General features: G+C 45.9%; 1 protein-coding gene across 2 annotated transcripts in view; it reads left to right on the forward strand.

The window, feature by feature from the left end:
• The first annotated feature begins 4,235 nt into the window (after nt 1-4,235).
• prdm15 (PR domain containing 15) overlaps nt 4,236-25,596 on the forward strand; it is a 27,423-nt gene continuing 6,062 nt past the window's right edge. Inside the window, exons 1-20 of one of the 2 annotated variants that reach the window (XM_037547625.1) lie at nt 4,236-4,307; nt 7,641-7,683; nt 8,560-8,653; nt 9,271-9,424; nt 11,613-11,765; nt 12,116-12,218; nt 13,754-13,834; nt 13,956-14,159; nt 14,729-14,882; nt 16,389-16,510; nt 16,601-16,695; nt 17,728-17,815; nt 17,925-18,092; nt 19,563-19,657; nt 20,069-20,200; nt 21,248-21,391; nt 21,806-21,969; nt 22,370-22,449; nt 24,295-24,414; nt 24,543-24,674. In XM_037547625.1, the coding sequence (XP_037403522.1) occupies nt 7,650-7,683; nt 8,560-8,653; nt 9,271-9,424; nt 11,613-11,765; nt 12,116-12,218; nt 13,754-13,834; nt 13,956-14,159; nt 14,729-14,882; nt 16,389-16,510; nt 16,601-16,695; nt 17,728-17,815; nt 17,925-18,092; nt 19,563-19,657; nt 20,069-20,200; nt 21,248-21,391; nt 21,806-21,969; nt 22,370-22,449; nt 24,295-24,414; nt 24,543-24,674 (2,317 nt within the window). In that variant the 5' untranslated portion in view covers nt 4,236-4,307; nt 7,641-7,649. Of the gene's footprint in view, nt 4,308-6,171; nt 6,439-7,640; nt 7,684-8,559; nt 8,654-9,270; nt 9,425-11,612; nt 11,766-12,115; nt 12,219-13,753; nt 13,835-13,955; nt 14,160-14,728; nt 14,883-16,388; nt 16,511-16,600; nt 16,696-17,727; nt 17,816-17,924; nt 18,093-19,562; nt 19,658-20,068; nt 20,201-21,247; nt 21,392-21,805; nt 21,970-22,369; nt 22,450-24,294; nt 24,415-24,542; nt 24,675-25,596 lie in introns of those variants that run through there. The other variant, XM_037547624.1, reaches the window with a different exon arrangement.

The following is a 25,596-nucleotide window of genomic DNA, read 5'->3' on the forward strand; positions in this document are numbered from 1 at the left end:
ACGGGCGGCACGGTGGTGTGGTGGGTAGCGCTGTGGCCGTGCGTCCAGGGTCCTCTCTGTGTGGAGTCTGCATGGGTTCCTCCGGGTTCTCCGGTTCTCCCCACAGTCCAAACACATGCAGTCAGGCCAGTTGGACGAGCTACATTGCCTTTTAGTGTGAGTGAATGTGTCTGCCCGTCTGCCCTGTGATGGACTGGCGACCTGTCCAGGGTGTATCCTGCCTTCCGCCCAATGACATCAACCCCCGTGATCCAGGAGGATAAGTGGCTTAGAAGATGTATGCTTAATCCACAGGTCAGGTGCATTTGAGCAGGTAAATCAGACTGTGCTGGACTCAGGCCTACCGGGACTCCCTGCTTTAGAACTGTTCAGCAGACTTACTGAATTATCAGCCATGGATACAAACTTCTGAGCGCATCAGACCAGCAAGGCTGAAGGACGTGGGCAGGGTTGGCACGGTGATGTTTCCCTGACTTTTCCCCCTCCGGCGCTGCTGTGGAGGGTGATTTTCCTGTGTGTGTCCGTCTGAACGCTGTAGAGACTGAGCACTGCTGTAACACGTGGCTGTAAAGGCTGCAGGAAGAGGAGGACAAGCAACGGGAAATGATGACTCAGCGCTTTTCTTTATGACTTGTTTTCATGAGATTCGCCACTAATTTAAATCTGAGCAGTTTCGGATTTATGTATAAACATATAAACACACACACACATATATATATATAAATATATACATATGCATATATATATATGTGTATATATGTATATGTATATAGCTGAAATTTAATGTTGGACATTTTGAACGCCAGGAATGCATGTTTTGGGTTGATGCCGATGACCTCGCTGTATTAACCCTCGATACTGCTTCTCAGTATGTTTTACTGTGATCTGATGTCTTTTCAAACCTAATCAATGTATGCAGAAAACCAAAAGGCCCTTAAAATACTGAGCAGATGCAGTCGCGAATGAATCGTGGAGGCGGGTGAGAGATGTTAGCCATGACGTTGCTGAGCCTCTTAAGTTTACCTGCAGAATCACTGAAAATGCAGTGTGAGTGAGTGAGTGTGTGTGAGTGTGTGAGAGTGTGTGTGTTTTGAGTGTGTGTGAGAGTGTGTGTTGTGAATGTGTGTATGAGTGAGTGTGTATATGAGTGAGAGTGTGTGTGAGAGTGTGTGTATGAGTGAGTGTGTGTGTGTGTGTGTGTGTGTGTGTGTGGCGTGAACATCTACAGCGAACTACTGGCGTTTTGTTTGCACTGCACTTGTTGAGAACCTGGAGCCAGGAGGCCTGTGCAGGATGAATGTCGGCCTAATGCTGTGCAGGGATCATATATAATTAACATATCAGGTTTATCATTTTGAGCAATAAATGCTGACTGATTAACAAACAGCCTCGGTTTGGATTTAATTGCTGCTGTTTGGGGACTTTTATTTTGAAGAGTGAGCTTGAAATGCAAGCAGAAAGCAGCAGATAATGTACAAAATCCAATATTTGAGTGAAAGTAAGTGATTAAGCATTAAAATGAAAAGAACTGTGAAGCATTATAATTTCAAGATTGTCCTTCTGTGTTTTCAGTTGAACTCTGTGGTGGCGTCTGTCTGAATTTAAACACATCCACCAAATATTCCAGTATTTTATAGCTGTGCCAGCCCAGTTACAGTGGCTGAGATCAGTTTTGTTTAGGGGCGGGGCTTAATGAAAGGAGCGCTCTGATTGGTTTGATTTATTTGAGAAAGTGTGTCAAATGCTTTGTATATATTATGGGAAACTTTTAATAAACATACAGTACCTTACAGAACAGTAGTGGGGTAAAAAGCAGCACCTTTTACTGTGAAATGTAGTGAAAGTTAAAAGTCTCAGAAAACGGAAATATATAATGAAATATAATGAAATATGTTACTGAACACAACCAGTGTGACCTGCATTCCTTTGGCTTGTTTACCAAAGCAAGACTTCTCACTAAGTTCGGTAGCCAGAGGCCAAAAGTGAGGACCGTCCAACAGGAATGTTCCTGACCCCGTTGCCAATTGGACAGGCTTGATACGGAAAGGAGAATTCCACCAACTTTTCAAATTCTCTGCATAGCTCAGAGTTTATGGTGTAAACAGACGTCTATACAGTGGTGGTGATGGGAACCAGGCGTCGCCATGACTACAACACAGATATAGACACTTTATTTACCATCCAGAACCACCAGAGAACCTACACGAGTCTTCTGAGCTTATATGGAATGTTGATGATGGAAAACAGTGGAAAATCTGGAATAATGAGTTTTCTTTGGGGACTATTTTGCCGCCCAGCGCCCTGCATGTCTCCCTCCACCATGAATGGAGTTGAAGTTCTCTAAACTCTCATAAAACAGCGTCTCAGTCATCAGGCAATGAATTCAGAACCAGTTCATGTAGGAACTTTCTGTAGGAGCTTTTAGAGGGACGTCTGGTTCCCATCACCACCACTGTGAGGAGCTTTTAGAGGGGGACGTCTGGTTCCCATCACCACCACTGGGAACGGTTCTGACTTGGCAGGTTTATCTAGAACAGAGAACCGCTCTGAACGACTGTTTCATCTTAACCGTTTATTCATACAGGAATTTTTAAAAAAAACAGTTTCCCTCTAAGCCAAAGGTCAAACCTGTCGGACGAGAAGGTAAAATGGACATTCGTACTACAAACGGCTCACTTTACACCCAAGTGAGTCGCTTACTGACAAAACTCAACTGTTAAATTCATAAATTAAAATCAATTCATAAACTCAGTCTTTATTTAACATAAAGCAGTTAAACAGATACCCAGAAGATACACCGGTCATCCGTAACACTCTGACCACCTCCATGTTTCCACACTCACTGTCCACTCTATCAGCTCCACTGACCGTTCAGTTCCACTCTGTAGTTCTACAGTTACAGACTGTAGTCCATCTGTTTCTCTGATACTCTGTTACCCTGTTCTTCAGTGGTCAGGACCCCCATGGACCCTCACAGAGCAGGTACTGTTTGGGTGGTGGGTCATTCTCAGCACTGCAGTAACACTGACGTGGTGGTGGTGGTGTGTTAGTGTGTGTTGTGCTGGTCTGAGTGGATCAGACACAGCAGTGCTGCTGGAGTTTTAAACACCTCAGTGTCGCTGCTGGACTGAGAATAGACCACCAACCAAAAATATCCAGACAACAGCGTCCTGTGGGCAGCGTCCTGTGGGCAGCATCCTGTGGGCAGCATCCTGTGGCCACTGATGAAGGACTAGAGGATGACCAACACAAACTGTGCAGCAGCAGATGAGCTGTCGTCTGACTTTACATCTACAAGGTGGACCGACAAGGTAGGAGTGTCTAATAGAGTGGACAGTGAGTGGACACGGTGTTTAAAACCTCCAGCAGTGTAAACTCCTACTGGAGTGGAGATCATTTAAATCCTGACTTCAGGCTTAAGATCCAGCTAAGCTTAAAACACTTCATCCAAGCGCTGTTCACCCTGAAGTCCTGACATCATCAACGCCACTGGTTCTCACTGTAGACTACACTCTAGATAGAAGAGTTCTAAGAACTATGAGTTCTCCATGGTGAAATGGTTCTTCAGATTGATGGAGAACGTGTTGTATAAGGTTCTACATAGCACCAAAAAGCGTTCTTCTATATTTACGATGCCAAGCTTGCACACAACGAAAGAACCTTTTGTGCTGCTATATAGAACCATTTTCAAAAAGGTTCTATACAGAACCATATACACTATTAAAAGTTCTACATAGAACCAATCCTTGCTTAAATGGTTCTCTGTATGGTCATGCGTCATGTACGCGTCATGTATGGTTCTATACAGCACCAAAAGGGTTCAACAACAGCAGAACCCTGGAAGGTGCTAGACAGAACTATGGGTCAAAATGGGTCTATATAGAACCATACACGCTCTTTAGCAAAAACAATGGTTCTGTTGTATATGAAGCCTTTTGAAAATGGTTCTATTTAGCACCCAAAAAGCTGCTGCGATGTCTTGTAAAAACAGAGAAACGCTTTGTGGTGCTATATAGAACCACAACACGTTCTCCATCCATCTGAAGAACCATTTCACCGTGCAGAGAGCACTTTGATCACGCAAGCACTTCTACACAGACCTCGGACTGCTACACAGAACCACCCGCTTTACTAGAGAAACCGTCCGGCTCTGTTTGTAGTCCTAAAGCGCGGGCAAAACAAGCGTAGAGAACTACAACTCCCATCCGCCACCTCGCCCGCCTTTATTTCCGGTCCTGCGCGGTTTCTGGAGCGGATTGGATCCCGGACTCAGGATTTCAGTAAATGTGTAGGAGACTGGGAACCAGGTAAGAGTTCTGTTTTAAGCCCGGGCGGGTTCTGCTCGTCCGGAGCGCCGCTCTGTCCCGGCGCGCGGCCCAGGGCGGCCTGGGCGCGCGGCACCGCGCGCTCCTCGGCTCCGTGTGCACGCGCGCCGCGCCGCCTGGTCTTTGTTGCGTCTGTGCGGCGGAGATCGGACACAAAACCCGGCGGAGGTTCAAACGCGCTGAGATCCTGGAGCTCCGCTGGATCCGAGCGCCCAGCAGCTCCGTGTCCCCTCACAGTGACGCCCTCCGCGGCCAGGCGGCCGTAGCTCCGCTGTTTGCTCCGGGTGCTCCGTCGGTGTCCGTGTTCCTGCTCGGACACAACAGGAGCGCACAGTTAGTGCAGTGCAGCCCAGTCGCGCTCCGGGCTCGAGCCTTCTGGGGCCCTAAGACAGCTGACCGATGTCTGACTGCGGTCAGACCAGCATTACAGCTGTGATCTGAACTCACTGTGGACGGTTTCCTCGGAATGAAAGCTCAGGCCTGGTTCTGCTGGCCAGAACGTCCACCTTTTCCAGCTTCAGGCTTCAGCCCTGAATGTCTGTGCCAGACTGCCAGCAAGTCATGGTTGTGATGTCACAACACATGGAGGCTTGGATGCCTCTGATTGGTCTAACTGATCCACAGGCAGTTCACAAGCTCCCTGTTCGCCTCTAAAAGTGCCTAAAATCCCTAAAACTGCAGCTCTTGGGAAGAATTGCACACGATTTAGGCCCTGAGCAGCCTGGGGGGCGGGGGGGCACATCTTATTGGCTTATATACGGTAAAATTAGCATATAATTAATAGCAGTGACCACAGTCCGTCTGATGACTGGATGCTTGACTGTGGTTTTACAGGTAGTCCTCACAGCGTTCCGGATCCAGGGCTCCAGGGCTCCAGGGCCCCCCGTGCAGTAGTTCGTGCTTATCCAGCTAACTTTACCCTTAGTTGGATCCAACCCTGGCGAGACTGACCACAGCTGTGGTCAGGTCTACTTCCTGCATGTTGTGGTGAACCAGAAAAGACCACTCAGATACAGCGAGTGAAGGGGGGGTGGTCCCCGTGGACACTCCGTCCACTCCCTGACCCAATTAAAACACAAGGAACGCACATTAAACCAACAGACAGCAACAATAACAACAACAAAGGCGTGTTTTAACTGAGGGGCGGAGCTAAAGCTCCCTTCTGCAACACGCTGCAAGGAGCAGCCGGCTCCTTTTTTAAAGAAAACGGTTCTGTAGAGAACCACAAACGCTCAAAGAACCCTGTGCATGCTTAAAGAGTTCTCTGCGTGGTGAAGCGGCTCTTCGTATTGACGGGGAACGTGTTGTTCATGGTTCTACACAGCACCAGCGATGATAGCAGTCTTCACAATGGCAAGCCCTCTTTGGTGCTATGTAGAACCCTTTTCAAAAAAGGTTCTGTATAGAACCATCGACAGCACGTTCTCCATCAATCTGAAGCACTGATACGAAGAACTCTTTGATCATGCAAAGGGTTCTTTGAATGTGCATGGTTCTATATAGAACCATCTTCTTTACCAAGGCTACGTTCAGATTCCAAGCCTCGTCGCTCAGATCCGGCCTCTCTGACTCGACGGTTCACCCTCGTTTAGGTCAGTGACTCAGATCGGTCATTAATGTGATGAACCGGCTCCTGAACTGACCCTCATGAGCTCCTCCTACTCAGTGACGTCACGTGACTGAATCACTGCATCATCAGCACAAACTAACGAGCAGAACGAGCTTCGCTGAGAAGATCATTAACTCTGATCAGCTCTCAGCTTCATTATTAGAGCCAGACGGAGGAGAAAAAGGTGAGACGAGCTGCTTTTCCACCGTTTACGGTGTTGCTATGGTAACGCTGAATGATGGTCACACGCAGTGGGAAAAGCACATGAATTCCGATCTGAGGGTCACATTAAGGTCACATGGCCACGAGTCGGATACGCATCCCATCTAGGACCACATAAGCAGCTCAGGTCGGATTTGAGAAGATCAGATTTGTGTCCACACAGACCGGAAAACACCGGATCTGAGTCACATCAGGGCAGGAAATCGGATTTGAGCCACTGCAGCCTGGAAATGTGAACGGAGCCTAAAGAGCCCTTGTAGAACCATCCCTTCTAAAAGTGAAGTATGTGTTGTTTTTTACTCGTCTTGTCGATTCCTCCTCCTGTTTTGCGCGATTGGCTGCTCTTAAAGGCCACGATTTCATTTTGACCAAGAACCGACTGAGTTCTGTCTAGAACTTTAACTTCATTTAACTGGCTAACGAATTAAAACAAAACAAAAAGCAGTACAAACAATAAGAGATTCATAAAAAGCTTTGTTTAAATGTTTATATATATATGAATATAGCTTTCACCCCCGGCCTCTCTGCAGTTCCTTTGCACCCCACTAGGGGAACCATCCCAGACCATTTGAAAGGTGTGGATGTTGTCTCGCGCTCTGATTGGATAGAAACTCAAAGTTCAACATTCCGGACTGCTGCCGTGGTCACAGTGTGCAGCTGTGGTCACTTGCTTGCTGGATGTGTGAACGGGCAGCACGGTTGAGACAGAGCGGGTTGCCAGCTATTCAAAACCAGCGTCATTATACACTCATAAGACGTTTCATTTTCACACCTATTTCTGCGACTGCAGGTTGTTTAGAAAGCTGTCTGGGCAGAAAACGCACCTGCAACCTACACTGCACCTTCAGACTAGCTGGAATAACCACGAATCTGGCAACCCTGTGTGACAGGGAAGGAACCCAGGAGTGAAACACACATGTGTGAAAAACAAGCAGCGTTTCTAGTGGCTGTAGCTGAAAATCCCAAGTGTTAGTGCAGTTTCACTGTAGCAGCTGTTTTCAGGCTTTAGTTGCGTTGTCATACGTTTCCATAGAAACTACAGATAATCTTAAATTGCGCCGTTTTTGTCACTAGCGCAGGCCTGTGAACGCCTACAGCCCTGCGATATCTGTCAACCAGTTTTTTTTGTTGCGCAACACTTTGTCTGGATTATAAATAGACCTTAATCATACAGTAGTAACCCAGAGGTTGTCAGGGCTCCCCCTGGTGGTCGCAGCGCCCTAAGCAGCTGCTTATGTCGCTTATTAGGTAGAGCCAGCACTGCTTTCACTAGAGACTCACATTGTGACTCCCACACTGCACATCCTGCGTATTTTATTGTGTCCTTTGATCAGCTGATAACAGCTGATGATTTATTGTATTGTGTCCTTTGATCAGCTGATAACAGCTGATGATTTATTGTAGTAATAGACAAAGCTGTTGTTGACTGTAGGAGGGAGTGATGGTGAATAAACTGGTTCACGCTCTTATTTAAACGTTCTCAGGGCGGCAGGATGGCTGATGAGCAGACGTCAGATGACTACATCTGTAAGTAGAACGTGTTCACTCACACCGATGGGTCATGATATTAAACCACCTCTACTCTCACTGTCCACTTTATCGGCTCCACTGACCGTATAGTTACAGACTGTAGTCCATCTGTTTCTCTGATGCCTTGTTAGCCCCCTTTTACCCTGTTCTTCAGTGGTCAGGACTCCCATGGACCCTCACAGAGCAGGTACTGTTTGGGTGGTGGGTCATTCTCAGCACTGCAGTAACACTGACGTGGTGGTGGTGTGTTAGTGTGTGTTGTGCTGGTCTGAGTGGATCAGACACAGCAGCGCTGCTGGAGCTTTAAACACCTCAGTGTCGCTGCTGGACTGAGAATAGACCACCAACCAAAAATATCCAGACAACAGCGTCCTGTGGGCAGCGTCCTGTGGGCAGCGTCCTGTGGGCAGCGTCCTGTGAGCAGCGTCCTGTGACCACTGATGAAGAACTAGAGGATGACCAACACAAACTGAGCAGCAGCAGATGAGCTGTCGTCTCTGACTTTACATCTACAAGGTGGACTGACGAGGTAGGAGTGTCTAATAGAGTGGACAGTGAGTGGACACAGTTTGTAAAAACTCCAGCAGTGTAAACTCCTACTGGAGTGGAGATATCCAGCTAAGCTGGGTGGGAGTGTCTAATAGAGTGGACAGTGAGTGGACACACTGTTCAAAATGGCCAGTGGGTGTAGAAACAAGGAGGTGGTTTTAATGTTTCCAGTAAAGTGGACGCACAAGGTGGGTGTTTCTAATAAAGTGGCCAGTTAGTGGAAGTACAAGGTGGGTGTTTCTAATAAAGTGGCCAGTTAGTGGACGCACAAGGTGGGTGTTTCTAATAAAGTGTCCGCGGTGTTGCTATGTCTCTTCGCTCCAGGGTGTGAGGACTGTGGGCAGTACCATAACTCGGAGTGTCCTGAGCTGGGTCCGGTCGTCACGGTGAAGGATTCGTTTGTGCTGAGCCGGGCACGGTGAGTGGGGGGGGGGGTGGTTTGCACTGGGCCAGGATTTTGGATATTTTCATACATTTTCAGACGGATTTGATAAACACATTTATTTTTACTGTGTGTAGTATTTCCGTTTAAAATAAAAGCATTTTTTAAATTGATCACCATCCAGTCATGTTTGAAATGTGCTTCAAATATACTCATATAATTATAATATATACTCATATTCAAATATGCATATATAAAAATACATGTCCATATATATTTTTCCATACGGTTTCACTGATCAGATTTATTTTGATTAACATATTTTTATATATTTCGGCTGGACAGGTCGTGTGGTTCAAACCACACAGAGTTGTACTGAATTAATATTAATTATTTCATTAAATGTTCATTTCTGCTTCTGTGAAAAAATATTAATCTTATTCAGAAATGTAAAAAATTATTTACCAAAAAAACAAAGTTTGTGCCTCACTCTGCCCTGGTTTGTAAAGTTTTGGACGCTATGTGGATTTGCTTGGTGAAAAGGTTCTTCAGATCGATGTAAAATGTGATGTATATGGTTCTATGAAGCACCAAAGAGGAGAACCTTCTTTTTTAAGTGTGTATATCGAGCTGAACGTTTGGTGCTGCTGCAGGTCGTCTCTGCCGAGCAGTCTGGAGATCCGTCAGGCAGAGGAAAGAACCGAGGGAGTATTTGTTCTCCAGCGGCTCGTCAAGAGAACTCGCTTCGGACCCTTTGAGGCCAAAAGGGTCCCTAACCTGAACACCGGGGGGCCGTTTCCTTTAAAGGTAACCACAGAACACAGAACGTTACAGCACTAAGGCAAAATTAGCACCATCCAGTGCTAGTTATTGAGTTCTAATCCTAATGGTTTCTAATGGTCCTTCTTCAGCAAGGAATACAACTATAAAAACATGCTTTTGTTGATAGATTCCATTTCTGCTGATAGATCCCTGAAAATCTCACACACTGCAGCTTTAATTAAAGGACAAATACAGTGAAAGCCCAGAGAAGAATAAGGCAGAATAATGAATTCTTTACAAGTTATATTAAATAAAAATATAGATTTTACGTCTGTTCAGCCTGTTCGCCGTGTTTCGGTCTGTTTAGCCTGTTCGCCGCGTTTCGGTCTGTTCAGCCTGTTCGCCGCATTTCGGTCTGCTCAGCCTGTTCGCCGTGTTTCGGTCTGTTTAGCCTGTTCGCCGCGTTTCGGTCTGTTCAGCCTGTTCGCCGTGTTTCGGTCTGCTCAGCCTGTTCGCCGTGTTTCGGTCTGTTCAGCCTGTTCGCCGCGTTTCGGTCTGCTCAGCCTGTTCGCCGTGTTTCGGTCTGTTCAGCCTGTTCGCCGCGTTTCGGTCTGCTCAGCCTGTTCGCCGTGTTTCGGTCTGTTCAGCCTGTTCGCCGTGTTTCGGTCTGTTTAGCCTGTTCGCCGTGTTTCGGTCTGTTCAGCCTGTTCGCCGTGTTTCGGTCTGTTCAGCCTGTTCGCCGTGTTTCGGTCTGTTTAGCCTGTTCGCCGTGTTTCGGTCTGTTCAGCCTGTTCGCCGTGTTTCGGTCTGTTTATCCTCTTCGGTGTGTTTCGGTCTGTTTAGCCTCTTCGACGTGTTTCGGTCTGTTCAGCCTGTTCGCCGTGTTTCGGTCTGTTCAGCCGGTTCGTCGTGTTTCGGTCTGTTTAGCCTGTTCGCCGTGTTTCGGTCTGTTCAGCCTGTTCGCCGTGTTTCGGTCTGCTCAGCCTGTTCGCCCATTTTTCGGTCTGTTCAGCCTGTTCGCCGTGTTTCGGTCTGTTCAGCCTGTTCACCGTGTTTCGGTCTGTTTATCCTCTTCGGTGTGTTTCGGTCTGTTTAGCCTCTTCGACGTGTTTCGGTCTGTTCAGCCTGTTCGCCGTGTTTCGGTCTGTTCAGCCTGTTCGTCGTGTTTCGGTCTGTTTAGCCTGTTCGCCGTGTTTCGGTCTGTTCAGCCTGTTCGCCGTGTTTCGGTCTGTTCAGCCTGTTCGCCGTGTTTCGGTCTGTTCAGCCTGTTCGCCCTGTTTCGGTCTGTTCAGCCTGTTCGCCGTGTTTCGGTCTGTTCAGCCTGTTCGCCGTGTTTCGGTCTGTTCAGCCTGTTCGCCCTGTTTCGGTCTGTTCAGCCTGTTCGCCGTGTTTCGGTCTGTTCAGCCTGTTCGCCCTGTTTCGGTCTGTTCAGCCTGTTCGTCGTGTTTCGGTCTGTTTAGCCTGTTCGCCGTGTTTCGGTCTGTTCAGCCTGTTCGCCGTGTTTCGGTCTGTTCAGCCTGTTCGCCGTGTTTCGGTCTGTTCAGCCTGTTCGCCCTGTTTCGGTCTGTTCAGCCTGTTCGCCGTGTTTCGGTCTGTTCAGCCTGTTCGCCGTGTTTCGGTCTGTTCAGCCTGTTCGCCGTGTTTCGGTCTGTTCAGCCTGTTCGCCGTGTTTCGGTCTGTTCAGCCTGTTCGCCGTGTTTCGGTCTGCTCAGCCTGTTCGCCCTGTTTCGGTCTGTTCAGCCTGTTCGCCGTGTTTCGGTCTGTTCAGCCTGTTCGCCGTGTTTCGGTCTGTTCAGCCTGTTCGCTGACTTTTTGCCCAGGTAGCCTATTAGCTTTTAGTGTTTTTAGCCTGTTAGCTGTCTGTTAGCCCTTTTTAGCCTTTTTAGCTTGTTAGCGTTATTTTAGCCTCTTTAACCCGCTGTCTTTTATTGTGCTATCTTAGTCGTGGTTGTCAGCCCCTCAGTTTAAACCGAACCGGGTTCTTACATCTTTTGGCCGTTCTAGATGAAACACTGACATTTGAGTGACGTATCTAGAGCTTCCAGATGTTTTATGGTGATGTTTTATCTCAGAAACGTTGTCCTTTTTCCGAGGCCTCGAAGGTTCTGAGGGTTCCTCTCGGTTGTGCTCAGTTTTTCAGCCTCTTTTTAACCGAGTCCTGCTGTTGTGATGGGGCTCAGCTGTTACAGGTGGAGATGAATGGTGTGTGCACTTGCCATGCTCTGTTTGATAGATCTTCCAGAAAGACGGCTCGGTGGTGTGTTTCGACACGTCTAATGAAGACGACTGTAACTGGATGATGCTGGTCAGACCTGCGACCGACCACAAGCACCAGAACCTGACGGCCTACCAGCAGGACGACGAGCTGTACTTCAACACGTCGCAGGTAGACCTGACGCATTAAAGCAGGACTAATCCGGAGTCTACAGGCAGATCCACACAGACGCGTTCTTTAAAGAACAGAAAGCTTAACTTCAGCCTCACCTTTACCTCGACCAAATGTCCCAACAGAGAAAGGAAAACATGCCTGAGCATGCAGTCTTCTTCAGGTTCGGAGATGGTTTGAGGTTCTAGGAGTCAGTATTTAGCTACAGTGCCATAGAATACAGAGGAAAGTCCCCATATGGACAGTTGTACAGCTCTGTGTGTGTGTATTATAGTGAAAATGCATGAGTACCTTTCTGTTCCGCTGCTGCTCTTCTCTGAGTGCATCCACAGTAGATCTGCTGTCTGCAGGATGTTCTGCCCGGTTCGGAGCTCAGAGTGTGGTACGGAGCCTTTTATGCGAAGAAGATGGAGAAGCCAGTGCTGAAACCCCCTGTACTCCCACCCCCAGCAGGTAAATGACTAAGGCTTTATGTTCAGGGCCAGATTAAGGCCGATTAAGGTGCCCCTGACCATTAGAGGGTCCCCACGCACTCTAAAAACATTAGTCTATTGTCACACGTGTCACATATTCAGCGTTTCACCTCGTCACTGTTTTGCTCGTTGGCGCCATTCATGCGTATTCATTTCACAGAGATCCCATAATGTCATATGTTACCCCCATAGACGCAGTTGTCTGCCAAATTTAATGTAATGCTGATGGTTTTTCAATATTTATAGCTGGATTATTACATGTACAACCACTAGTGTGATCTTTGAAAAGATTCAAAGTAAATTAAATGTTATCACAAATATATTTAATTCAATTAATTAAGATTAAGAGACCCTTATTAGTCCCACAACGGGGAAATTCCACCTCCGCATTTAACCCATCCCTGCAGTGAAACACCACATAGACTCTAGTGAGCACACACACACACTAGGGGGCAGTGAGCACACTTGCCCGGAGCGGTGGGCAGCCCAATCCGCAGCGCCCGGGGAGCAGTTGGGGGTTTGGTGTCTTGCTCAAGGACACCTCAGTCATGGACTGTCAGCTCTGGGGATCAAACCGGCGACCTTCCGGTCACGAGGCTGGATCCCTGACCTCCAGCCCACGACTGCCCCCATTATCACTATCATTCATTAAAACGATTCAAATGAGTTTTTACATTTGCTGTTTTTTTTTTGGTGTCATGTATTCAGTTCCACTGGACAGTCACCCAAGTCACCTTTATGACAGATCAATCCAGGATTATTAGAAAATAATTTCTGGTTCTAAAATTGTTCAAAGCTGTTATAAAATCCTCTGAATACACACACATGACAGCACACATCAGCTGAATTCTGAATCTGTGCAGTTATTAAAACCGTTGTGCTGTCCGTGGCCATAATTGGTGCAACAACACCCCTTAACGGTGGTGAAATCACTGTAACATATAGGCGTTGACTGGCTTATTGCTTTAGTTCATATGTTTATTTCATACATTAAAAATCAACAAGGGTTTGAATTTACTTACTGAAAAACACACAGTGATGTGTGAAACTGAACGGTTGTATTTACTTAAATAAAGCTAAAACGTAAAATAGAAAAAAGCTAAAATTGGTTTTATTGTTTACTCGGGGCTGTATCTAAACATGTGTCCCGCGTGCCGGACCCCCACTCCACCAAACGTTTCGTTTCATTTGTGTGGATGACGAAGAATAAACGCTTGTTCATTTAGTTCAGGACAGAAGCTAAACCACGTTAAAACACAAACAAATAAAACTGCATGCCCACAGCCCCCCCTGGTGGCTGGGAGTCACCCTGAGTGACTGCATACTGTTTATAGTGAGAATCATCCGTGATCAGACCCTCCCTCGCTCCTCGTGAGTTCTGGGAGCTTTACAGTGGAAAACGGTGAAGTGTTTTAATGTTTTAGTGTTTAGTGTAACTGCGTCACAGCTTGGCCAGTCATGCTTCAGCCTAGACTACACCACTGAGCTTGGTCAGTGACGTTAATGGTTTTTCAGGAATGGTGTCCGGAAAGCCAGGCCTCCCTCAGGAGAAGACTGGAGTAACAGCGCCCCCTGTGGCCAAAGTGAAAGATGGCGGTGAGTCAGAGCTCGGAAAACTCAAACCGCTGCTATGTGGTTCCCTCTATTAAGCAGAGCTGTGATTAAACTGCCTGAATTTAGGTCCTACTGACTGACCAGTTTCATCTTTCTGTCCCAGACCAGCTGTTCAGCCCCATGCCGCCCCCAGCCCCACCCACCACACCCTCACCTGTCCTGCAGGTGGCAGCAGTGGTGTCCCTGGACCACAACGCCAACGCCAGCACCACACCTACCATGGCTGAGCCCAGAAGGAGACCAAACAGGCAGCGCAAGTTCAGGGCTCAGAGGTCAGGAGACACCAGGACACCTGGGGTCATTAAAGGTAAGGAGATACAGAAATGAGGAGGCTGAGTATTTTAACCCAATGATGATGCGTATCGTTATCGGGGGAAATGATGTCACAGTACAATACTTTTCTAAACATATCGTACAGAAACTGACCAACTGCGTGTTTCATTATAAAGAGAGCATAATTAGTCAGTTTAACTGGATTTAGTGCCAAATACTGAATAAAAATCAGTGTTCAGTCTTTGATTTTGAAGATGAAGATGAAGTGACGTATTTTAAGGCTTTAGGGGAGCAAATGTTGATAATATTGATCATTATTGTTTTTTACTGTCAAGCATAACTCATCCACCCGTCACAGGATTCATAGCTAATCACAGTTGTTGTAATTCACTGTTAAAAACTGACGTTAGAGGGTCTAAACTTCCTCAGATATCCCCCCACAGCTCGGACCTCACTGGCGTGGTCAGAACCAGGTGTAATTGAAACTCTTTGCTCTTTTTTGAAGTGAGTGTTCTGCTCTGATCTGGTGACGTGGCTCGGTGACGTGTGCCTGGTGATGTGATGTTTAACTAAACTATCGCTTTAATCTGGCTGTGCATGTAGACCCCCCTGTTTCTGAGGCCGTCGAGCAGCCCCTCGTCTCTCTGACCCCGGAGCCGGCCCTGCCAGTGCTGGACGTCCAGGATTTCATGGGCGACGGAGACGGTCTGCAGGTCAAACTGACCAAAACCACGCGCTGCCTCCTGCCCCTCGCAAAGTGAGAACACAGCCGCTATTTTCACTGCAAACATCAGAACCAGAGCCGAGCTTTATTGGCCGGGTCTGCTCACAGAGCATCAGACAGACCTTCACATGCAGGGAATAAGATCAAATAAATATAAAATAAAATAAAACCTGCATTCCTACCATCACACACTCACTCACACACTCACTCACGCACACACACACACACACACTCACTCACACACTCACTCACGCACACACACACACACACACTCACTCACGCACACACACACACACACACACACACGCACACACTCACACACACACGCACAGTCACACACACACACGCGCACACACACACACACACACACTCAATCACACACACTCACACACACTCACACACACACTCACACACTCACTCACACACTCACTCACACACTCACTCACACACACACACTCACACACACTCACACACTCACTCACACACTCACACACACACGCACACACACACACACACACTCACACACTCAATCACACACACGCACTCACACACACACGCACTCACACACACACACACACACACTCACTCACGCACACACACACACACTCACACACACACTCACACACACACACTCACACACACACACACTCACTCACACACTCACTCACACACTCACTCACACACACACTCACTCACACTCACACACACACACTCACACACACTCACACACTCACTCACACACTCACTCACACACACACGCACACACACACACACACTCACACACTCAATCACACACACACACTCACACACTCACACACACACGTACTCACACACACACACACACACACACACACTCACACACTCACTCACGCACACACACACACACTCACACACACACTCACACACACACACACTCAATCACACACACACACACGCGCACACACACACACACACACACACTCAATCACACACACACACACGCACAGTCATACCTGTAAACCTTACATTGTGCAAAGTATGGGTCTGAAGTTAAATTGCTGAGTACAGCAGCAGGAGAGGGTGGATAGTGGCAGAGAAAGAGGTCAGTCAGATAAGTGGGGTAATAAGGCAGGTATGTGGGGTAATAAGGCAAAGAGAGAGAGAGAGAGAGAGAGAGTGATGGCTTGTGGGAAGAAGCTCCTTTGTAGAACATAGAACATCTTTACAAGCTTCCAATGTCTGTGTTTAATCTAGAACAGCCAAAAATGTGTTTATGTGCACCAGCGTTAGCTCAGCGCTAACATAGTATTAGAAATCCCATAGAGGCGCTAGCAGAACGGTCCTTGGGCAAGACTCCTAACACCGCCTTGGCCTGCCTGTGTAAAATGATCCAATTGTAAGTCGCTCTGGAGAAGAGCGTCAGCCCAATGCCGTAAATGTAAATGTAAGAACAACAGACCAGCAGAGGTTTTGAACTTTTAGAGCTTACTTCAGGAGATGCTGCTCTCTCCTCCTGCTCCTCTGACGGTGACGGCCGTAAACGTTATTGACTCTCTGCAGGCCCGGGATGAGGAAGCGTTTCCTGAGGCCGAGCGGAGACCATAAGCGGGTTTATCAGTGTGGCCTCTGCAGCAAATTGTTTCAGAACAGCAGCAACCTCAACCGGCACATCCGTTCCCACGGTAACGTCCCTGTCTAATCACTCGGTGTGGCCCAAGTCTGTAGCGCCGCCGTATTTAAATGAGCTGTGTTGTTTGTTCCCTGTGTGGCAGGTGATAAGCTGTTTAAATGTGACGAGTGTGATAAGATGTTCAGCCGTAAGGAGAGTCTGAAGCAGCACATCTCTTACAAACACAGCAAGAACGAGGTACGGAGAACCCTCTGAGTCCAGTGCTGGACCATGACCAGCACAGCAGGAAGGTACAGGTGGTTTGTGTTTCCGCAAAGCGGATCAAATTATTAGTCCGACGTGGGGAAGTTCTTCATGTCTACAGGAGACGATTGTGCATCAGCATCCAGAGTTTCCTGGTGATCAGCGCCTCTGAATGACCTCAACTAACGCCAGTGTTCACCGGCTAAACCAAACACTGTCAGACAGTCGGTTGTTTGTTTGGAAAAGCTTGAATGTGAGTCAGTGTGAACTGATGATAGTTAAAAGAAAGAAAATACAAATAAATCTAATATTTCCAAATGGTAATCGATCCCTCTTGAATCCAGCTGCTCAGTGGTGATGACAGTTTGGGAATTGAGTGTAAGGAGCTGCAGAACGAACTGCCGGCTGAGCAGCGAGTGGGCGGAGCTCGTTACTCTGACATAGCAACGAGCTGCTCGTTAAGGAGCTCTAATTAGGAGGAAGGAACTGAACATTAAAACATTAAACGCCGCGTTCACGGCCAGTTTATTCATTTCTTACTGTATTTCGTTGCTGTCGGAAGAAAACCTTGTATCTCCATTTTTGGCATTTTTCAGTTTTTGACATAATTTGAAAGTGTCTGTTGCTTTTTACACTGTTTGTAAATTTTCTGATGAATGGCCTAAAAGAAATGACTCAAAATGACATGGGAAAAATTCTGGTTCCATTGACTTACATTGAAAGTGCAGCAAGTTTTTTCCTTCTCCTGTAAAGTTACTATTTTGGAGATACGAGGTTTTACTCCGACAGCAGCGATTCATTTAACTGCTGTATTAAAGCAGTAGAGCACTCGAGGAGGGAGTTATCACCCATAACATCACGGCTGGGATGATCTACGGACACCAGATCACAGCCGGGATGGTATTGGTGATAACACTCTTCCTCTCGGGTTCCACTGCTTAAGAAGTAATAATAACGATAATAATAATAATAGTGTGTGTGTGTGTGTGTGTGTGTGTGTGTGTGTGTGTGTGTGTGTGTGTGTAGCCTGATGTGGAGTACAGGTATAAGTGCACTACGTGTGAAAAGTCCTTTCGGGTCGAGAACGCCTTGAAATTTCACAACTGCCGCACAGGTGGGACTCGGGGTCACGTCTAATGGGGTTAAATTTATTTACCTTTTCAGAAATAGTTTTTCTCCCACGTCTCCCTAAACCCCTCGCTCTGCTGCCTCTCCGCCCGCAGACGATAAGACGTTCCAGTGCGAGATCTGCTCGCGGTTCTTCTCCACCAACAGCAACCTGTCCAAACACAAGAAGAAGCACGGAGAGAAGCTGTACGCCTGCGAGATCTGCAACAAGATGTTCTACAGGAAGGACGTCATGCAGGACCACCAGAGGCGCCACGTGATGGGTGAGCTGGACACGCTACAGTAGCCCTTCAAACAAATGGCCCGTTTGCAGATGACGTCACTGCGTCGCTGTGGCGCGAGCCGCAGATGGAAACCTGATTTTTAAATCAGATCGATTGTCTTATTTTCATTGTTTTATTATTTAATTATTATTATTATTATTATTATTATTTTATTTATGATTACTCATTTTGAATTCATTTTTTGATCTTATTCTCCTTTTATTTTATTTTAATTTGATTAGATTTTATTAACTTTCACAATTCAGTCACGTTTTTAATTGTTTTATATTTTCTGCTGTACTTTTATGCATTTTTATTATTAATGTTTTAATACTTGCTGATCTGAGTCATATTTATTATTAAATTGACTTTTATTATTTGATATGTTTTTACACATCGTTAAAACCCTTTTCTGTATCAACTCAGCAACATTGTAAATGAGGTTCTCTCTCAATGTTCTCCGAGGTTAAATAAGGGTTGATTGATGGGGGCAGGTGGTCTTGTTCTGTGTAGGACACTTTGATTAGAGTTCTTGAGCAGAAGGACGGAATAAGAGTAGGAGTAGGAATAGGAATAGGAATAGGAATAGGAGTAGGAGTAGGAGTAGGAGTAGGAGTAGGAATAGGAATAGGAATAGGAGTAGGAGTAGGAGTAGGAGTAGGAATAGGAGTAGGAATAGGAGTAGGAATAGGAGTAGGAGTAGGAATAGGAATAGGAGTAGGAATAGGAATAGGAGTAGGAGTAGGAGTAGGAATAGGAGTAGGAATAGGAATAGGAGTAGGAGTAGGAATAGGAATAGGAATAGGAGTAGGAGTAGGAATAGGAGTAGGAGTAGGAATAGGAATAGGAGTAGTTCATTGTCTGAAGTTAATTCTTTAGTTTTAGGACTAGAGCTCCTGAGGCTAAGGCTAATGTAGCTAACAGGTTGTAGAACATGACTATTAGAGCCAGGCCTTCAATTCAGCCACCAACTGTTAAAACTTGGTCAAAACGCAGTAAAAACCCACCGCCACACTAATGCGAATATCTGCTAGTGCCTCTATGGGGTTTCTAGTAGTGTATAAATCAGGTATAAATCAGAAAACAAAAAGAGGCGATGCGAGGCGAGGCGAGGCGAGGCGAGGCGAGGCGAGGCGAGGCGAGGCGGTACAAGTGCAGTGGAGAAGCGGGTTTAGTGCACTGCAGAAAACAGCATCTTGTCAAGTCAAATGATCTTAAATCTGGTCTTATTGTATCTACATACAACAAGCATGATGAGCCTATTAAATCCAATTAGAATAATTTGACTGTCTGTAGGCTGACGGTTCTCCTCTGGGTCTAACTGAACAGCGTCTGGAGGTGTTCAGCATCTCCAGCAGTCTTGATTCTGTGGTTTCTGATACTGTATGACTCTGTTATCTGTAAACCTGAAGTACATTAGCATAGCTGAACACAGCAGCAGCCAGACTGACGCCCTCTACTGTTTCTCAGGCTCGAAGAGTATGAAGAGAGAGGAGCTGGAGTCTAACGGAGAGGAGGCCACCAAATACAGGAAGGAGCCCTCAGCCTGTCCCATCTGCGGCAAGGTACCTGCTCTCTGTCTGTAGGGGGCAGCAGTGGTGCACTCTGGATGTAATACTGCTTAAAGGCGTTTGAATTAGAGGTGATATGATAAAAATATAATATTGTGATTCTTCAAGAAATTACAGTGCAGTAGGGCTACATTTAAAAAGTATCACAAACGGTCATTTTTATTCAGAATTTGGTGCCAAATCCAGTAAAACGGACTCATTTTCTCTCTCTTTATAATGAAATATGCAGGTGATCAGCGTCTAAAAGCCCTGACGATACATGATATGATCAGAAAAGCGTGTTGTGATATATTTTATTGCTGTAGGGATAAACACTGTCGTATCGCCCAGCCCTGGTCTGACTGCATGTACGTCTCCCGTTTAGGCGTAACTGGGTTTCCTCTAACGCTCTGCTCCGTCCACCAGGTGTTCTCCTGTCGCAGTAACATGAACAAGCACCTGCTGACTCACGGCGATAAGAAGTACACCTGCGAAATCTGCGGCCGCAAGTTCTTCAGAGTGGACGTTCTGAGAGACCACATCCACGTCCACTTCAAGGTGAGGGAGGGGGTCAGGGAGTCTGTTAGTGAGGGTCTTCCAAAGGACCCTCTATTAGTAAACTTGGAAGCATCTTAACTCTGAAATCTGACCTGTTTAGTCTCCATGACCACTGAAGTTAGGACAGTATCTATTCCAGCATAACGGCTCCTCCCTTCATGATCTCATCATTAACTCAGCATCACACAAACATTCTACTGGACTAAACCTCCTAAATCCTGTCCTAACTTCAGGATGACCCCAGCAGGGTCCTGACTTCTGTTTAAGGTCTGATTCTATGGTCAGTCATTCTGCTGGATCAAGAGACCGTTGGGCAGCATGACTTCACGTTAACTGGTATAATAATGTTTAATCATACTGCAGTTTTGCTTTTGAGCGTGATGTTTATTTCTAACGCTGTTAAACAGCAGGGGGCGCCGTCAGAATACTCATAACTGGTTTATTATTTTAGTGATCCACTCAGACCAGCACAGCACACACTAACACACCACCACCACGTCAGTGTTACTGCAGGGCTGAGAATGACCCACCACCCAAACAGTACCTGCTCTGTGAGGGTCCATGGGGGTCCTGACCACTGAAGAACAGGGTAACAGAGTATCAGAGAAACAGATGGACTACAGTCTGTAACTGTAGAACTACAGAGTGGAACTGAACGGTCAGTGGAGCTGAGCAGATGTGGTATGGAGTTAAACAGCTTTGGTTTAGAAGCTAAATAAACGTAAAGAGAGTTTTTGCTGATTTGTTAAAAGCTACAGACTCACAAAATGTTCTCAGGTTCTTTGATGTAGTCGGTGTTACGTCACTTCTCACGGGTCAAAGATAACAGTGCCTAAAGCGGTGAAAAGCGGAGTCGGCGGGAGATCACGGAAACTTCTAAAGAAGCGAGTGACGATTCCCAACTGTGTCCGGGATTAACATTCCTAGTAACCAGTGAGCTCCCAGCTTCAGTGGGTGTCGAGGTTTCAGTGAGAGAAGAGACCAAATGCTGGACATTTCTGTGGACGCTGCTTATTGCACTTGTCTCTGTTCTGTTCTCCCTCTCAGGACATAGCGCTGATGGACGAGCAGGAGCGAGAGAACTTCATTAAGAAGATCGGAATCTCGATGGAGGACAGTGAGGAAAACTCTGACGAGGAGGACGAGAAGGACGACCCGGAACATCACAAATACAGCTGCAAGAAGTGCCAGGTTAGCATGTAGCTCAGTCAACCTGCGCAAAAAGAAGGTTCTTCAAGGGTTCTTCAGTAAAGGCAATGGTTCTGCTTAGAACCATGAGTTCTATATGCTTAAATGGTTCCTTGCAAGGTGGAGAATGTGTTGTTTATAGTTGTTTATATATGCTTATTTAGTTGTAAATAAACATTTTTCGGTGCTATACAGAACCATAATCGAAAAGGTTCCATGCAGAACCATATGGAACACATTCTCGATCAATCAGGAGAAGAATTTCACCAGATAAACAGACATTTGAGCCTGCAAATGGTTCTATCTTGGACTCTCTTTACTAAAGAACCCTTGCAGAACCATCTTTTTTAAGTGTACAAATTCGATTCCTGTGGTCAACACTGGCCGGTGTTTTTCTGACCGCTCTCTGTGTGACAGGTGACCTTCGCTAAAGGCCGAGATTACCTGAAGCACATAATGGAAATGCATAAAGAGCGCGGTTACGGCTGTGTTATCTGCAATCGCCGCTTCGCCCTGAAAGCCACCTACAACGCTCACCTCGTCATCCACCGCGAGCAGCTCCCCGACCCGGCCGTGCAGAGGTACGCACAGCGCCCCCCGCTGGCCAATCGCGGGTCTACAGAAACGTCCATTTGTGTGTCCCTGGCGTTTACAGATATATTACACTTAAAACCGTCTCTGGTGTTTCCTTTATTATGACTAACACCGATGAGGGTCAGTAACACCGATGAGGGTCAGTAACACCGATGACTCCTATGGAGACACAGAGAAGTGGACGTTTCTGTAGAATGATTCGTTTGTTCTAGCTTAGCAGCGATTTATGAACAGCCATACTACATTTATTTTGACTAATTTATGACTTGCACAATATAGGATGGTTTGTCCCATGATCTGATTGTATTCAGCATATTAATTTGAATATATTTTCATTGTAATTTATTTTCATTTGTTTTCCGATTCTAACTGTGTCCTCTTTTCAAGGTATATCCATCCGTGTGAAATGTGCGGCCGCATCTTCAACAGCATCGGCAACCTGGAAAGACACAAAATCATCCACACAGGTGAGCCTCAGGTGCTTCAGGTGAAATTTACCTGCCTCAGAGCTCATTGACTGTGTCTGTCTTGTCCTGTTAGTACAGACTGTTGTTGACAGAGTGGGTCCAGATTAAGTCTTGAGCCTGTTACTGAAAGATATTTAACTGGAAACACTGAGCATCTTGTCTGCTGCACACGCTACAGAGTAACTCAACTCAGCATTAAGGGACTACAGTTCATATAGGCTAGTGTAAGTGTGGACAGTTCATATAGGCTAGTGTAAGTGTGGACAGTGCATATAGGCTAGTGTAAGTGTGAGTACAGTTCATATAGGCTAGTGTAAGTGTGGACAGTGCATATAGGCTAGTGTAAGTGTGAGTACAGTTCATATAGGCTAGTGTAAGTGTGAGTACAGTTCATATAGGCTAGTGTAAGTGTACACAGTTCATATAGGCTAGTGTAAGTGTGAGTACAGTTCATATAGGCTAGTGTAAGTGTGAGTACAGTTCATATAGGCTAGTGTAAGTGTACACAGTGCATATAGGCTAGTGTAAGTGTGAGTACAGTTCATATAGGCTAGTGTAAGTGTGAGTACAGTTCATATAGGCTAGTGTAAGTGTACACAGTTCATATAGGCTAGTGTAAGTGTACACAGTGCATATAGGCTAGTGTAAGTGTGAGTACAGTTCATATAGGCTAGTGTAAGTGTACACAGTGCATATAGGCTAGTGTAAGTGTGAGTACAGTTCATATAGGCTAGTGTAAGTGTGGACAGTTCATATAGGCTAGTGTAAGTGTACACAGTTCATATAGGCTAGTGTAAGTGTACACAGTTCATATAGGCTAGTGTAAGTGTGGACAGTTCATATAGGCTAGTGTAAGTGTGGACAGTTCATATAGGTTAGTGTAAGTGTACACAGTGCATATAGGCTAGTGTAAGTGTGGACAGTGCATATAGGCTAGTGTAAGTGTGGACAGTGCATATAGGCTAGTGTAAGTGTGAGTACAGTTCATATAGGCTAGTGTAAGTGTGGACAGTGCATATAGGCTAGTGTAAATGAGTAGTATACTAAAAGAGAGCATTATGCTCATAGGCTAATAAAAGTGAGTAGTATAATAATATTGGGTATGGTGCATACGCGCCAGTATGTATAGTGCATGTAAGCTAGTATATGTGAGTGGTATACTAGCATTGAGAATAGTGCATAGAGACTAATAAAAGTATATTGTATATAAGCTAGTGTGAGTAGTATACTAATAGTGAGTATGGCACTTGTAGGTTAGTATAAGTGAGTTTAGTGCATATAGGCTAGTATAGGTGAGTAGTGTACTAATAGTGAGTATATATGTGTAGGGTAGTATGAGTGAGTATAATGCAGTGTAGTGTAGTGCAATAGACTAGTGTACGTGAGTAGTATATACAAGATAGTGTGAGTATAGTGCATAGAGGTGTGCAATAGTGATAGTGAGTGTAGTGCATACAAGCTAGTGTAAGTGAGCAGTGCATTAACAGTGAGTGTAGTGCCTGCGTATGGTGCATATAGGCTGGAAAAGGTGAGTGGTGTACTGTTAGTAAGTATAGTACATACAAGGCAGTGTAAATGAGTATAGTGCATAGAGGCTAGTATAAGAAAGTAGTATAGCAATAGTGAGTGTAGTGCATACAGGCTAGTGTGAGCACTGGTAGAGAGTATAGTGCATATACGGAAGTGTACATGCATAAAGAAGGAGTGAGACCGTAAGAGTTACAGTACTTTCATTGTATTAACTGAGTCAGGGAATTTGGTCAGTCAGTGTTTTCCAGAGTGTTTTGGTATTTCCCACTAAATTCCCATGATGCTGTGTGTCTCCGGCTGATGTGATGTGCGCAGGTGTGAAGAGCCACAGCTGTGAGCAGTGCGGGAAATCGTTTGCGAGGAAGGACATGCTGAAGGAGCATCTCAGAGTGCACGACAACATCCGAGACTTCCTGTGCGCCGAGTGTGGGAAAGGTACCAGCACCCATCGGGAAAACTCCCGCAGTCAACCGGCTCCTCCATGCGAGTGAGCAGGCGCTCCTGCCCTCCTGGAGCGGCTGGGCGAATCTCACAGTGGGTGTAATGTGTGTGTATTTGTCCAGGTATGAAGACGAAGCACGCGCTGAGGCACCACATGAAGCTCCATAAGGGCATCAAAGAGTACGAGTGCAAGGAGTGCAACCGCAAGTTTGCCCAGAAAGTCAACATGCTGAAACACTACAAGAGACACACCGGTACACAAAACACAGCACTCACCGTAAAGATGATGTCACTTTCCTTTTAACATCTAACTCTGTAGCTACACGATGATGAATCATTCATTCTGTATGGTCGTTTGTTTCGAGTCTTTGTTTTGATGTAAAAAAACTGACAAAAACAGCAAAAATGTGAATGCGAAACAAGTCTGTACACACAACAACCACCTTCCATCAAATTCAAATCCTAATAAAATCTGTTCTCTTATACTCACCAACACAAATGAAAGCGCTTTCCACACAACTTCCCCTCGTTTCAGTGAACACGTCGGAAATGATTCAGATAAAATTACGTTATTTGATAGAATCGTCATACCTGTAAGTACTGCAGGAATACTCTTATTTTGGTACGTTTTGCTCGGAAACAAGCGTTAAAAATTTTCAATTATTTCACAAGAAAATCGTCCAATCAGGATGGTTCTCTCTGTGGTACCCAGGTAGATACAGCTGAGCTGCTCTCCCGTTGGTTAGGACTTCAGGAGCTGGACAGAAGGCCTTACATGTTCGATTAAATTCCAACATAATTCGGAAATGAACCAATCGCGCTTTGATTTACAATGAGTGGAGAGGGAAAAAGTCTCTCTAGTCCTTCTGGAGGTTCTAGATACCTCACTGACTGTGAACACAAGCCGTAGTCTAAGCAGTGTTACAGGTAGTTGTTAGGAATGTGAAACAGTGACTGCAGCTCTGAATACAAGCTCATAAATACAAGCTCAGATATCTGATAATGACATACATGATTCAGATAAAACAGATGGAATGACGTTCACAAGCTTCTACTGTCCGGATTTAATCCAGAACATCCAAAAAAGTTCATGTTCATGCCAACATGCAATTAGAAAAAACAGGGTCGCTATCATAGATGAGCATCACCATAGAGATGCGTTTTTCTCTTTTTTTG

The sequence above is a fragment of the Pygocentrus nattereri genome, chromosome 18, assembly GCF_015220715.1.
Source record: "Pygocentrus nattereri isolate fPygNat1 chromosome 18, fPygNat1.pri, whole genome shotgun sequence".
In the NCBI taxonomy this organism is placed as follows: Eukaryota; Metazoa; Chordata; class Actinopteri; order Characiformes; family Serrasalmidae; genus Pygocentrus; species Pygocentrus nattereri.